This window comes from Ictidomys tridecemlineatus, chromosome 5 (assembly GCF_052094955.1).
Source record: "Ictidomys tridecemlineatus isolate mIctTri1 chromosome 5, mIctTri1.hap1, whole genome shotgun sequence".
NCBI classification, from domain to species: domain Eukaryota; kingdom Metazoa; phylum Chordata; class Mammalia; order Rodentia; family Sciuridae; genus Ictidomys; species Ictidomys tridecemlineatus.
Genome location: NC_135481.1, coordinates 79,670,122 through 79,686,366, shown reverse-complemented (window position 1 = coordinate 79,686,366; position 16,245 = coordinate 79,670,122). Strand labels below are relative to the sequence as shown.

At 36.2% G+C, this 16,245-nt stretch overlaps 1 protein-coding gene and 1 non-coding gene across 5 annotated transcripts in view; both read left to right on the top strand.

Annotated features, from left to right (window-relative positions):
• Prorp (protein only RNase P catalytic subunit) overlaps window positions 1-16,245 on the top strand; it is a 132,810-nt gene that overhangs the window by 898 nt on the left and 115,667 nt on the right. For all 4 annotated transcript variants that reach the window (XM_013357452.4, XM_021724695.3, XM_005322681.5 and 1 more), the window contains exons 2-4: window positions 28-1,292; window positions 5,810-5,857; window positions 6,635-6,767. In XM_013357452.4, the coding sequence (XP_013212906.2) occupies window positions 304-1,292; window positions 5,810-5,857; window positions 6,635-6,767 (1,170 nt within the window). In that variant the 5' untranslated portion in view covers window positions 28-303. The remainder of the gene's footprint in view (window positions 1-27; window positions 1,293-5,809; window positions 5,858-6,634; window positions 6,768-16,245) is intronic.
• On the top strand, window positions 7,480-7,563 carry LOC120887048 (small nucleolar RNA SNORA31). Its single transcript, XR_005730217.1, has one exon. It is a non-coding gene; the product is annotated as a small nucleolar RNA SNORA31 (small nucleolar RNA).

The following is a 16,245-nucleotide window of genomic DNA, read 5'->3' as shown; positions in this document are numbered from 1 at the left end:
CAGTTTTCCTTGTGCTTTTTTCTTCAGGTTCTCGGACAGGAATATAACAGACACCAGAAAATCCCTTCTTTGTCTCCTGGCTTAGGACTTAGGACTGATGTTGGATATCGCCTGATCATTGCTTTTTTTTGCTGTTGGTAGCCTCCAAAGCAGAACCTTGGTTTGACTGTAATAGAAACGGAGTCTCCTTTTTTAAAAAGTGGCGCTTTGACCCACTACTCTAAACCCCAATTCCTTAATTTTGTTGTGGAAGTAGGCGTTTTGGGGGAACATCTTGATCACAGGTGCTGATCTCACTGCATAATGACTTTTTTGTTGTCAGGTATTCAAAGCTTTTCTAAGCTTTGGAAGTGCAGCCCATGCTTTGGGCTAAGCCCAGGGCACTCTTGCTGCTTCTTCCTCTCAGACTACTGTGGCATCAGGAACCAACAGAGATGGTTTTCTCTCAAAAGCATGTCTCCACAAAGTACCAAAGCTGGGAACGCATCAATTGCCAAGGCCAGATATCTCAGGAAAGGTGATGAAGGCAGAAATAAGCAAGTTTCTTCTGATTCTCCTCATCTTTTTGCAGCCGGAGCAGCTAAAAAGAGATCACAGATGAATCCTCAGAGTAATGATCAAGACTTGTCACCTGTGAAGAATATTTCTATTCAACTCCCAACAAAACCTTTGAATTCCAAGGAGTGGGATAAACTTAAGGAAGACTTTAAAGGAAAGGTCAATTTTGAGAATTGGATAAGTTCACAGATGGCTCGCTGCCATAGCCCTATAGATGTGGCTAAATCTCTGCTGGCATGGGTAGCAGCAAAAAACAATGGTATTGTAGGCTATAATTTACTGGTCAGGTATTTGTATCTCTGTGTTTTTCATAAGCAGACTTCAGAAGTTATTGATGTCTATGAAATCATGAGAGCCAGATACAAGACGTTAGAATCTGGGGGTTACAGTCTTCTCATTCGGGGATTGACGCATTCAGACAGATGGAGAGAGGCCTTGATGCTATTAGAAGATATTAAAAAAGTCATGACCCCTTCAATAAAGAACTATAATGACTGTATCCAAGGGGCTCTCCTTCATCAAGATGTGAACACAGCCTGGAATTTGTATCAGGAATTGCTAGGTCATGATCTTATTCCTATGTTGGAAACTTTAAAAGCCTTCTTTGATTTTGGAAAAGACATAAAGGATGATCACTATTCCAACAAACTACTTGACATTCTTTTGTATTTAAGAAATAATCAACTATATCCTGGGGAGTCATTTGCACACAGTATAAAAACATGGTTTGAGAGGTAATTTTGATTTTTCTTTATGTGTGTTTTCATTTTGTTATACCCCAAAGTAGCCCTTTTTGTTGTTGCTGAGAATCAGTCTATTAAGATTTTGCTTTTTTTTCCCATCTCTAAGTAAGATTTGTTTTCCCTTTAAGACAAAGTTTTCTCTCTTTAAAACAAATAGAGATGTGGATGTGGGGTTATAGCTCAATAGAGTGTCTAGCATGCACAAGGTTTGCTCCTCAGCACTACAAAAAAAGGGAGTAGCATAAACAATTTGTATTAATCTGTACCATTCATATAAAAAGGAAATTATAGAGCATTTATAGTTTTATCCATTTTTTCCTTTTATAAAGATCATTTGTTTTGTTTTCTGAGACATCAAGTATAATGTACATACTTAAGAATAGTATTTGTGTTGAGCTCTTTATATACCCTAGAGATTAGAGCTCTATCTGATGTGTGAGGGGTAAAAATTTGTTCCCAGGATGTAGGCTCCCTATTCACCTCAAGTATTATTTCTCTTGCTGAGAAAAAACTTTTTATTTTGACTCAATCCCATTTGTTGATTCTTGGTTTTAATTCTTGTACTATAGGAGTCTTAATAAGGAAGTTGGGGCCTAGCCCCACGTGATGGAGATTAGGACCTACTTTTTCTTCTATTAGACACAGAGTCTCTGGTTTGATTCCTAGATCCTTGATCCATTTTGAGTTAACTTTTGTGCATGGTGAGAGATAGGAATTCAATTTCAGTTTGTTGCATATGGATTTCTAGTTTTCCCAGCACCATTTGTTGAAGATTCTATCCATTCTCCACTGTATGCTTTTGACACCTTTGTCTAATATAAGGTAGTTGTAATTTTGTGGGTTAGTTTCTGTGTCCTCTGTTCTGTACCATTGGTCTACCAGCCTGTTTTGGTGCCAGTACCATGTGTTGTTGTTACTATTGCTCTGTTTAAGGTCTGGTATGATACCACCTGTTTTACTCTTCCTGCTTAGAATTGCTTTAGCTATTCTGGGTCTCTTATTTTTCCAGATGAATTTCATAATTGCTTTTTCTATTTCTATGAGGAATGCCATTGGGATTTTGATTGGAATTGCATTGAACCTGTATAGTGCTTTTGGTAATATGGTCATTTTAATAATATTAATTCTGCCTATCCATGAGCAAGGTAGATCTTTCCATCTTCTAAGGTCTTCCTCTATTTCTCTCTTTAGGGTTCTATAGTTTTCATTGTATAGATCTTTCATCTCTTTTGTTAAGTTGATTCCCAAGTATTTTATTTTATTTTTTTTTTGAGGATATTGTGAATGGGGTTATCTTCCTCATTTCCTTTTTAGAGAATTTGTCACTGATATACAGGAATGCCTTTGATTTATGGGTGTTGATTTTGTATCCTGCCACTTTGCTGAATTCGTTTACTAGTTCTAGAAGTTTCTTGGTAGAGTTTTTTTGGGTCTTTTAGGTATAGAATCATATCATCAGCAAATAGTGCTAGTTTAAGTTCCTCTTTTCAAATAGTTATTCCTTTAATTTCTTTTGTCTGTCTAATTGCCCTGGCCAGTATTTCAAGAACTATGTTGAATAGAAGTGGTGAGAGAGGGCATCCTTGTCTTGTTCCAGATTTTAGAGGGAATGCCTTCAGTTTTTCTCTGTTTAGAATGATGCTGGCCTGAGGCTTAGCGTAATAGCCTTTACAATTTGAGGTAAGTTCCTGTTATCCCTAGTTTTTCTAGTGTTTTGAACATAAAGCGGAGCTGTATTTTGTCAAATGCTTTTTCTGCATCTATGGAGATGATCATATGGTTCTTATCTTTAAGTCTGTTGATGTGATGAGTTACATTTCTTGATTTCCATATTTTGAACCAACCTTGCATCCCAAGGACCATTTGTCCCAGCTATTCCTCTTCTCAGACTAAACCCAAAGGACCTAAAAACAGCATACTATAGGGACACAGCCACATCAGTGTTTATAGCAGCACAATTCACAATAGCTAAACTGTGGAGCCCTTCAATGGATGAATGGATTAAAAAAATATGTGGCATTTATACACAATGGAATATTACTCAGCACTAAAAAATAATAAGATCATGGCATTTGCAGAGAAATGGATGCATTTGAACAGATTATGCTAAGTGTAGTTAGCCAATCCCCAAAAAACAGATGCTGAATGTCTTCTCTGATATAAGGGGGATGACTCAAAATGGGGTAGGGAGGAAGAGCATGGGAAGAGATTACCTCTAGATAGGGAAGAGGGGTGGGAGGGAAAAGGAGGGAAAGGGGAATTGCATGGATGGTGGAAAGAGACCCTATTCGTTGTACAAAATACATGTATAAAGATGTGAGTTTGGTGTCAACATATCTTGTATACAGAGATATGATAAATTGTGGTATAAAGATTTATAAGAATTATAATGTTAATAATAATAATAGAGCTCAAGTAAAAAAAGAAATAAAAATTAAAAAAAAAGAATATTTGTGGCCAAGTTCATAGAAACAAAAGGATAGCCAGGTATAGTGTAGCACACAATCCCTACGACTTTGGAGGCTGAAGCATGAGGTTCACAAGTTTGAGGCCAACAATTTAGTGAGATTCTATCTCAAAATAAAAAGTAAATAGATCTGGGAATGTAGCTCAATGGTAAATTGCCTCTGGGTTCAATTCCCCAGGGCCAAAAAGAAAAAAAGGATATGTGACTAGAGCTGTCCTTAGGCCATATTAGTAGTTTTAGAAGTTCTGTTTAAAGTCTAATGACTGGGATAATGTACTTATATTTATTCTGTTTAATCTCTGCATTCTATCAACTTCTATGGGTTAAATAGGATGAGATTCCTGATCAAATTTGATATGCAAGTATCAAAATTAAAACTTCATCTTCCTGGGTTTGGATCTTTCATGATTTGGCTGCTTTCCAAAGCTCTCTGCTTTCACTTTGTTTTTGTATCTATTTATTGGTTTAGTCTTTGTTCTCATTTCTTCATCATTAGTGGACTTCAGGCCCTTTCCTTCCTCTTTTTTCTCTTCCTTTTTATAACATATGTTTTACAGAGCTTTGAAGTAGCAATTATGCTTAAATATCTTGACAATATCAACAGAGGAGGAGCCAAAGTGTGAAAATCTTCAGATTTTATTCTGTTATCAAGAATGCTGGTTTTGGAGTGGAGTTTTAGAAAGGTTATTGCAAAAACAATGAGAAGAATAGAATGGAGAAGGATTAATATTGAAAACAGGAATACCTGTTTAAATGCAATTTTAGTGGGTGGGAGATGATGAGGTCCTGAATTAAGAACTGGGGAGTGAGGGAATTGGAATCAATAAGAACTGATGGTAAAAATGAAAGAGGAGGGGCTGGGGATGTGGCTCAGGCGGTAGTGCGCTTGCCTGGCATGCGTGCGGCCCGGGTTCGATCCTCAGCACCACATACCAACAAAGATGTTGTGTCCGCCGAGAACTAGAAAATAAATATTAAAAAAAATAAAATAAAAATGAAAGAGGAAAGTTAATTGAGAAAATAAATCATATAATTTTTGAAAGACTTCAGTTAGTCTAGGCACCATGGATAGACCCAACCTGATCTTTTCTTAAAATTGGGAGCCATCTCTCCACAAAGCCATGAAAAGCTAATTTCGGCTTTACTATAAATTACTGCAAATTCTGAACCTGCTAGGAATGCCTGCCCGTGCCTTGAACTCACCCATGCCTGGCTCTCTGACCAGACAGAAGCCCTCTCTGAGACTTTAGTGATGCCTCACAAATCTTGGCCTTCCCTGGCCAGATAACAACCCTCTCTGAGGCTCTAATGATCTTCATAAATTCTGATGTCGGAGCCAGCGAAAATTTAAACTACCATTAGTGTTATGCTTGTCACAGTTCTGTTATCTGTAAACCCTCTTTGTGTAACTTTCTGGACTATAAACCCAGAAAGGCTGCAGGAAAGCTGCGGGTGCTCTCTTGGTCCCGAAGTTTTGGGTGGGAGAGGCAGCCTGGCCGGTCGAAATAATAAGCTTGCTTTAATTTGATTTTAATTGGAGTCAGTGGTCTTTTCTTGCATCCTGGTCTGACACTATAAGTATTTTGTGATATGAAATCTTTTATGATGGCATTCTCAACCTAATTAGGAATACAAAACCTGATCTGTTAAATAACAGTGATCTATAAGAATAGTATGAGAGATGAGAGAAATTATCCTGAGTAGGAGCACACTTTAGCAACTATGGAGAAGGTTAGAGTTGAGTTTGATTTAGAGGTTGTATTACTAAGATCATCTGCTTTTTATATAGCTCCAGTGAAGGCAGATTTAGACTTGAAGAAGTTGAGGATTGGATTACAGGTGAACCAATAGGAAGGAGGAGACCCAGTGGAGGATACCATTTGCTCTTTAGCCCCAACACAGTATAGCAACCACTCTTGTAAACCATTCTAGGAAAGTATCATGATCCTTCAGTTATTACAGAGTTTCTAAATACAATGAATATCTTTCAATTCAGTAGGAATCTAATCCATGATTTGATTCCTTTTTTTTTTTTTAATAGTGTTCCTGGAAAACAATGGAAAGGACAATTCACCACAATCCAGAAAAGGTAAAGGATAATATTTATTTTTAACTTGTTTGATTCAGGGTTAGTAAGTTTTATTGCTATCGATTTGAAAATATGAAAGAACCCTTTAGGAAATAAGATAATTAAGAGTATGTAATAGGGCTGGGGTTGTAGCTCAGTGGTTGTGTGCTTGCCTAACATGTGTGAGGCAATGGGTTCAATTCTCAGCACTGCATATAAATAAACAAAGGTCCATTGACAACTAAAAAAAAAAAAATAGAGTATATAATTAGAGTGCCCCAGGAAAGAGCCATTTTTTTTTTCATATGGAGACTTTACAGTGCTCAAAATGTTTTTCCTTCCTGTTGGTACCATAAACCACTGTGAAGCCTTAGAGATGTTTGCACCTGGAGATTTGAGACACAGTTGTGTTTTAGGAACTACTTAAAAATTTTCATCCAATGCCTACCGTTTACTTTTTTGGAGGGTTTTCTGGCACACTAATATGTGATATTTTCAGGCTTTCAAGAAATCAGATGTAGGCTGGGGTTGTGGCTCAGTGGCAGAATGCTTACCTCTCGCATGTGAAGCATTGGGTTTGACCCTCAGCACCACATAAAAATAAAAAAAGCAAAATAAATATGTTGTACCCGTGTATAACTAAAAAAAGAAGGAAAAAGAAATCAGATGCATGTGATGATCAAAAATGTTTTCATGTTCTTTTCTATTACCTTTCACTTTATTTGTGCCTTAGAATTACTAATTTTAGAAAAAGTACTTTTCCAGAGCATTATTTAACTTAAAAAATTTTAATTACAGTGGTCAGTGTTCGTGCTGTGGAAAAACCATGGAGTCTATTCATCTGAGTCCAGAAGAGTATGAATTTCTTAAGAGAAAAATCATAAGGGATGTAATAGATGGAGGAGACCAATATAAAAAGACAACACCTCAGGTGAGTCTAACAGTCTTTGTTATATTCTTGGATTGCTTGTCTAGGGCAGGACCCAGCGATTCTTTCCCTATAAAGAACAGATAATAAATATTACATGGTTTCTGGGCTATATAATCTCTATTGTAGCTTTTTGATTCTGCTGTTGTAGTTAAAATAGGCATCGACAAAATATAAACAAATGAATGTGGCTGTGTTCCATTAAAACTGATCACAGAAACTAGCAATAGGCTGGATTTGGCCCGTGGCCACAGGTTGTCAACCTTTCAGAGATTACTTTAGAATTTCATAGAAGAATTGGTTTATACTATCATCTATTGAAGTCAGTCCTGTTACATGTAGGTGTAATAGGTGCAAGTAAATTTAAAAGACAGATGCTTATTCTTTCTCTAAGTGCTTCCAGAAAACTTTTCAGTAAACTCCTATAGAAACAACTTTTCTAGTCAAGGTAGTTTGGGGTAACTTATTAAAATTGCTCACACATTTTCTTAACAATGAATTTGATTCGCTAAGTCATATATAATAGTTTTATCTTGCCAATCTTCAGTTCTTTATGATAGGTACTGAGATGAAATTGAAGAGGGAAGATACTTTTATATTGGTAATCCATGGGGATTATCTTTCTAAATTCTTTTTTTTCTTCCTTTTATCAAGTAAAAATGAGAAGCAAAAATTGTTTTGGCACTCCCCTTGACTTTTCATTTTAATTTTTATAAAATATCCCTAGATAGGATACAAAGGAAAAATCTCTGCACTTTCTGTTTTTGTGGCAGTCCAGATTGAATTGGGGAATACATCTGTAGGAAAGAAAAAAAAAAATCTCCCTAGGTCATATGAAGACCTTTAAAGTCAAAATCTTGTCCACAAAAACAACATATCCATTTTATAGAATACCTTTTATCTAACTTTGTTGATGACAATTAACATTTATTAAGTAACGTTAAGTACATTAATTATCTTACATCTCATTTAATCCTTATAACTATCCTATAAGAAACTATTTTATTTTTATTTTCCATATGGAGTCCTTTTCTTTCATTCCCCTGGAATTACCTGTTCCATCTATCAGGAATAAGTATGGGGAGAACATAATACTTTAATTTCTGGTACATTGGGTTTTAGTACCAGCAGAAGATCCAGGACTTGGGGTCCAACTTGGAGAAGAGAACTACTGTTGGAGGTTTCAGGGGGCATCATCACTATAGTAAATTAAACCAAGGGTACCTTGCTAATAAAATCCAGGTCTGACTAACCCTAAAACCTTTGCCATCATACTCTTACAGTACAGTCCATAGATGCATATATACCTGACAGCCAGCTGATTGTCAGAGCTATTAATACCTTGGGAATCTCTGACTTAAACAAATTCCTGTGTGTGTGTGTGTGTGTGTGTGTGTGTGTGTGTGTGTGTGGTGCTGAGATTGAACCCAGGGCCTTGTGCATGCGAGGCAAGCACTTTACCAACTGAGCTATAGCCTCAGCCCAACAAATTCCCTTTTAGTATGACAAATATCTATTGAACACTCCATGTGTGTCTTTTGAACTAGATGCTAAGATAAATATATGGTTGTATAAATCATGCTGGTTGTTATAAAAAACTTAACCCTTTCTGCTGTAGAATAGTGCATATTCTTCCCATTTTGCATCTTTTTATTTGGATGACATTTTTAATTCACAGAAAAAATGAAAAAATTAACAGAATGGACACCTACATACTTGGACACCTTCATCTAAATAACTGTTAATGTTATGCCACATTGGTTTTCTCTGCGTGTATATGTTTATGAACCATTTAAAACTAAGTTGTAGGGGCTGAGGTTGTGGCTCAATTGGTAGAGAATTTTCTTGCATGTGTGAGGCACTGGATTTGATCCTCAGCACCACATAAAAACAATAAATAAAGGTATTCTGTCTGTCTACAACTAAAAAACAAATATATTTTTAAAAAAAGCAAGTTGTAGACATGAAGATCATTACCACACCCAGAACCTGTGACAGACTTTTTAAAGAAGTCTGGACAATTAATCTTGTATGGGGCTTCATAAATTGTTAAAATGCAAATTCTAATTTCATTGTTTGGAATGAGGCCTAGAAATCTTATTTCAAACAAGTTCCCAGTTGATGTGATTTTGGTCTTTGGACACATTTTGAATAGTGACTATGGGATGTCTAATTATCTGATTGCTTTCTTTCTTTTCATTAATTTGGTTTAAATGCCTTTGAATATACTATACACTCCCTTATTCCTTTTTTTTTTTTTTAATTTTTTTTTATTGGTTGTTCACAACATTACAAAGCTCTTGACATATCATATTTCATACATTAGATTGAAGTGGGTTATGAACTCCCAATTTTACCCCAAATGCAGATTGCAGAATCACGTCGGTTACACATCCACAATTTTACATAATGCCCAATTAGTAATTGTTGTATTCTGCTACCTTTCCTATCCCCTACTATCCCCCCTTATTCCTTTTCTTTCATCCCTCTGGAATTACCTGTTCCATCTATCAGGAATAGGTATGAGGTGAAGATAATACTTTAATTTCTGGTATATTGGGTTTTAGTGCCAGCAGAAGATCAAGGACTTGGGGTCCAGCTTGGAGAAGAGAACTACTGTTGGAGGTTTCAGGGGGCATCATCACTACAGTAAATTAAACCATAGGAATGCCTGAGTTCATCCAGGAAGAGAGTGGGAAGAGTAATGGGTTCAGAACTTGATGGGTGTGGAATGGGGAGAACCAACATAGGATAAAAGGTCAAAAAGTAGTTCCATTTAGTAGAATAGTAAGAGCAACACAGACTGTTCAGTGCAGTGTAACAGACCCTCAAATCCCATCTGTCTCATTTTGAATTCCATTTAACATTCTTCGATTTTTATCCCAGAATAGTATTATATTATGTGGACATAAAAAGAAGATTCATATATCCATTCATTGGTTGATGAACATTCTCTTATTTGGGGGCCATTATGAATGAAGCTGGTCAGAATATTCTAATACAAGTTTTTGTACTTTATATTTTTGTATTAGTTCCCAGGACTGCCCTAACAAATTACCACAAATCGTGTGAATTACAATGACAGAAGTTTATTCTCTCACTGTTCTGTAGGATAGAGGTCTGGAATTAAGGTGTTGCTAGGGCCATGCTTCTTCTGAAGACTAGGAAAGAACCCCTCCTTCCCTTTTGCTAGCTCCTGAAACTTTTGGCTCCTGGACATTGCAGGTGTTCCTTGGCTTTTAGCTGCACCATCCATTTTTTTCGTCTGTCTTCACATGACCTTCTTTGCGTATCTCTGTCATCTCTTTTTATAAGAGCTCTAGCCATTGGATTTATAGTTTGCTCTAATCCATTATGACCTCATTATAAGTAATTGCATCTTCAAAGACTCTCTCCAAATAAGGTTGCTTCCTGAGGTTTCTAGTGGGCATGAATTGTGAGGAAATACTCACTATTCAATCTACTACAGCTTTTTTTGTGACTATAGGAAGGACCAGAATGTTTGGGTCCTATGACAAGGGTATGTGTAATATTTTAAGAAACTGCCAACCTGATTTCTAAAGTGGTTGTAACATTTATATTCCTACCAGCAGTGTATGCATATTACAGTAGCTTCATATTATGGCCAATACTTAGTATAGTCAGTTGCCTCGACCTACATGGTCATTAATTCAAGTAACCAAATAGGATGGTGAGGGGATGAAGAAAGGACAAAAACACAAATAGAGAAAAAGCCAGGCCTCAGCGGTTCACTATCAACCCTGATAGGGAGATAGTGACCACGAACAAGCTTGGCATGTTTATTATATAATTTTTAACATCAAAAGAATTTATTGTGAGGGCTGGGGTTGTAGCTCAGTGGTAGAGTGCTTGTCTTGCACATGTGAGGAACTGAGTTCAATCCTCAGCACCACAAAAAGATAAGTAAAGGCATTGTGAGGAAAAAAAAAAAGCATTTATTATGAGAAAGTTTCTTCAAGATAAACAGAACTGAAGTGAGGGTATAAACAGCCCAATTAGAACTATCAGCTTGCTCCCATAATTCTCTACCCCCCAGGCATCTGGTGTCTGAACTTCTAGGTCATGAACTGATAATTTCTGTGGCTGGCACATTACCTCCTTTTGAACAGGGCATCACACAGCCGCTGGGCAGTCTCAAATTGATGCCTTTGTTCCAAGAGTTCCCAAGATGGGCATTGCTTCTGCCACTGGACAGCCCAAGGACCATAATTCATTCACTGCTCCCAAAAGTCAGTCTCTTTAACTTAAGCTATTCTAATAGCTGCAAAGTGGTATCATTATGATTTTAATTTACATTTTCCTAATGACTAATGTTGAGCATCTTTTTACATACCTAATTGCTGTCTATGTATTTTCCTTGGTAAAGTGTTTGATAGATCTTTTGCCCATCTTAAAAATTGGGTGGTTTTCTTACTGAGTTTTAAGAGTTGTTTATAAGACTGGGAATGCAGTTTAGTGGTAGAGCACTTGCCTAGCTTGCACAAGGTTCTAGGTTTGATCCCTAGCATTGGGGAAAAAAAAAAGTTTATGTATTTTAGATACAAGTTCTCTGTCAGATAAACATTTTGTAAACATTTCAGTCTATGTTTGCCTTTTATTTTAATAACTTTAAAGATTTTGATTTGATGCTGGCTTGGAGAGATCTTGACATTAGGATTTTCAAAAGCTCCCAGGTGATTTAAAACTATAGCCAAGAACAACTCCTTATATTGTGAGATTTTAAAGAAACAGCTTCTTTTCTGTGAGATATTTCAGGGAGAAAGCTCAGATACAGAAAGTAAATATTTACAGTTGTTTAGTGCACTTAGACAACACAGCCAGCAGATGGCAATAGGGTAACATATAAAAATTATATTAGGTTATGGCCTAGTCAAATAGATTAAAGGATTGATGAATTTCTTTTAAACTGAAAGGTATCTAATGTCATTTTTGTTTAAATTAGGTTAGTGGTAGTAGGTAAAGATGAAAGCTATAGATGTGAATTTTAAGTGAACAAAGCAGAACTCCAAATAATTTGTGTCCACTAATTTAACTATATGAAATGACATCAATGAAGATCAAAAAGTTGATTTGAAGCTAGGGGGATAGTGTGAGTTTAATATTAATCAGGTTTTTTTCCCTCTTATTATCCTTTATTCTTAATATTAAATTACAACGTTTTTCCCCCTATATTCAGCTTCTCAGTTCTTATGCCAAGCTCTACAGCACATACCTGTAATCCTAGCAACTTAGGAGACTGAGGAAGGAGGTTTGCAAGTTTAAGACCAGCCTCAGAAACTTAGTGAGACCCTGTCTCAAAGTAAAAATAAATAAATAAAAATGGCTGAGGGTTTGACTCAGCGGTAAAGCACCTCAGGGTTCAATCCTTGGTATAGACCCTTTTATATTCTTAAAACTTCCTGAGAACTCCAGAGTGCTTTTGGTTTATATAAGTTTATATCTATCGATAATTTCTGATTTAAAAATATACTCTGAGAACCTTTAAAAATACATACTAATGCATTTTAAAATATAAAAACTACCACCTGTTAACCTAAATGTTATTTCTTTTTATGAAAAATAATTATGTTCAAAACAAAATGGTGTGAATGAGAAGATTGGCATTGTCTTATTTTTTGCAAGTCTCTCCTTTATTACATGACTTAAAAGAAGGCAGATTTTTTTTTTCTTTTTACAGTGCAAGATCTTATATTTAGAATTAGCCAACTGCACTCAGATGATCCCATTTGTTGGCAACATAGATCAGACAGATGAACATAGACTTTCTTTTATACATCAGTCTTGATCAGGATGTTAATCTTGTCCATGTAAGTGTCATAGAGCTTCTTTTCAGCCTGTTTGATCTGGTTGTTGGCCAGTGAACACAAATGTAGTTTGGGGTTCTTCTTCATGACCAACTCAGGTGAGGGGGAACTTGATGGCATAGTGGTCGAGCTTGATTATCCTGGGGGTGCTCTTTAAGTATATTTATGCTGCCTTGGGAGCTAAAATATCTTGGGCTGCTGGAATATAGGTGATGGCCATATCTTTTGTGTGTGTAACAGCAGATGCTTTTTAACATTGCTTCTTAGACTTCAAAGCCATAACTTTTTATTTGGCTGTGAGGAGCAGGGTTTCCTACTGCGTTTTGAGCATCTCAATGAAAAGGATCAACAGCTGGATTTTTTGTATCCACTTATGTGTTCAGTTTGTTATAGCATATTGTTTTAGTTGAAGTTATATTGTTTATTTGAACAAAAGAGATTCAGACTAAACAAAGGCAATGAATTCACTACTCAGCATATCTTCCAATTCATTTCTTCTGTTATTTTTTATTGAGACTTACTATTTCATCATGATTTTTCACTTCCAAAGTAGAGGTAGGTTTTTTTCTCTTTATAAAGATATATATATTTAAAACTACAAAAAAACTTCAGTAGGAGCTAGGGATGTAGCTTAGTGGTAGAGTGTTTGCTTAGCATGCATAAGGCCCTGGGTTTGATCCCCAACACTGTACCTCCCCACAAAAAAAATGCAATCAAAATAGACAACCAGTGCCCATGTATGTTTTCAGTACATCAGCATCACTCCATCATTTTTTTTAAGTTGTAGATAGATACAATATCTTTATTAATTTTTATGTGAAGCTGAGGATCGAACTCATGTGGAAGGCAAGCGCTCTACTACTGAGCTACGGCCCCAGCCCTTTTTTTTTTTTTTTTTTTTTTTGAGGTACTAGGGATTGAATTCAGGGGCATTCTACTGCTGAGCTACATTCTCAGCACTCTTTATTTTTGTTTTGAGACAGAGTCTTGCTAAATTGCCTAAGCTCTCCTTGAATTTAGGATCCTCCTGCCTCAGCCTCCTAAGTTTCTGGATTATAGGCATGTGGCACTGTACTGGCCAGCATGGGCCTTTAAATCCATGTCAGGCCATGTCACTCTTCTGTTTAAAACTCCTTAGTAGCTTTCCATCTAACTCAGAGTCTTTATAATGACCCCTTCACAATCTGGCCTCTGTTAGCCTCTCAGATCATATCCTGTTCCAGCCATATTGGACTCTTTAGTGTTTCTTGATCTTTCAGATATGCTTCTGCCCTAGGACTTTTGCACTTATTGTTTCTGCTTCATTCAGATATTAGCATAATTATTCATCTCTCTCCTTCAAGTCTTTTCTTAGATGTTGTGGTCTTAGATGGCTTTTCCTGATCATACTATTTATAATTGCATGTATACCCTCACCCCCACCTAGCATTCCCTGTCTTCTGTACTTGCTGTATGTTTCTCCATGGCATGGAATTTTGTCTATTTTGAATTCTGCTGTATCCCCCAAGTTAATGGTAACTATGACATAAAGATGCTCAATTTGCTGATAAAATGAATAGTAGTTACCATTTTACTTTGTGCCAGGCACTGTACTAAGATCTTTGCATAAGTTTTCTCTAATTGTTATGACAATCCTTTAAGAAGGCAGCATCCCTTTTTTGTTAGACCTCAAAGTGTTTCAGTGAATTGTCAAGCAAAATTTGTAAGTAGCAGAAATACTAGAACCCAAATCTGTCTGATTCACAAATATGAGTTCTGTTCATTAAGCTCCTATATTCAAAATGAAAATATTGGGCCATTTAAGAAATTTAGCAAGATACCTATTGTTTAATGTTATTTGTTTGATAAAGAAAGATATGTACTATATTTCTGGCAATTTCCATCATGGATTATCTTTACTTTAAAAGATTAAAATGAAAAGAGCATGCTTCAGTTATCTGGAGAACCTACTTATATATAGAACACATCATTACCCCAAATAAAGATAGAAAAGACTATTCTGTCAGAGAAGATTGGACCAAATGTCCAGCATGTCTTCTGGCTCTGTGATTTTGACTTCCTAACTGTTGCCAGGCAACTTAATTATCTGTTAACAAAAGTAACATAAGATTGGATTTTGTAATGGAAGCAGAGATGAGTGGAGTCCTGAAGACAACAGAGTAGAACAGAAGTTGTGATTTAGGTGAATGAAAGTTCAGAGCCTACAGTGTCAGTTTGAAAGGAAAAGGGACATCAAATCATTATTGTGGTTTCAGTGGTATGAAGCTCTTTTTGTAAAGAATTTTTTTATTAGAGCATCATAACTATGCATAATAATTAGGTTCATTTTGACAAAATCATACATGCAAGGAATTTGATTTCAAGCCCCTCTTCCCCCTTTCCTCCTTTCTCCAATTCTCCCTCCTCTATTAAACTTCTTTTCTTCTACATATACATATAAGTGAAATTCCCTTTGGTATCTTTATACATGCATATAACATGATTTTGTTAAATTCATTCCATTTATCTTCCCATTTTGCCTTCTTCCCTCTTGTTCTACTTCTACTCCACTGATGTCTCCTTTATGATACCCAATTCCCTCTTCCACTGCCTGGTGTGAAGCTCTTTTGATAACCTCTCAACTTTTCCTTAATTTCTGAAGGGAGAGATTCCAAGTTTTTGCATGTTGAGCAGAGCACATGATTCCTCTTTATTAACCAGCATACTTTTTAGCAAACAATCTGATTTCTTTTTTTAGATGGAAATTATTATTTTTTAAATACCTTTGTTTTATTTATTTATTTTTATGTGGTTGTGACGATTGAATCCAGGGCTTCACATGTGCTTGGCGATAACGCTACCACTGAGCCACAAACTCAGCCCCACAAGCTGATTTCTTAAGTTTTTTTTTTTTTAATATTTTTAGTTGTAGACAGACACAATACCTTTATTTTGCTTATTTAGTATTATTTTTTTTAATGTGGTGCTGGGGATGGAACCCAGTGCCTCATGCTTGCTTGGCAATCATGCTACCACTGAGCCACAACCGAGCCCCTTAAGCTTTTTTTAAAAAAAATGGTTTTTTTTTTAGTTTTTTATAGTCAGACACAATAGTTTTATTTTATTTATTTATTTTTATATGGTGCTTAGGATTGAATCCAGTGCTTCGAATGTGCTATGGGAGCACTCTACCCTGAGCCACAACCCCAACCCCTCCCTTAAGCTTCTTTGACTAGTGATTGTTCTTCAGGATTTAAAAGAAACAGAAAATAGAGGAATTAAGAATTTGGTACATGACATTATCAAAATTGAATCAGATCAACCAACTAGAGTGAACTACTAATTGAAAGAAAATAAAGGAACAGAGAAATATGTTAAATTATATACCTCAAGAGTACAATCAGCCAGATATGGTGGCACACACCTGTGATCTTAGCAACTTGGGAGATTGAGACAGGAGGATTCCGAGTTCAAAGCCAGCCTCAGCAATTGTGGGGCGCTAAGCAACTCAGACCCTGGCTCTAAATAAAATACAAAATAGGGCTGGGGATTGGCTCAGTTATCGAGTGCGCCTGAGTTCAATCCCCAGTATAAAAAAAGGATAATTACCAAATCCATTCTGGGAAACTACAAGATAAACAACCCAGTTTCTTCCAGTAAATCAATTGCAAGAAAAA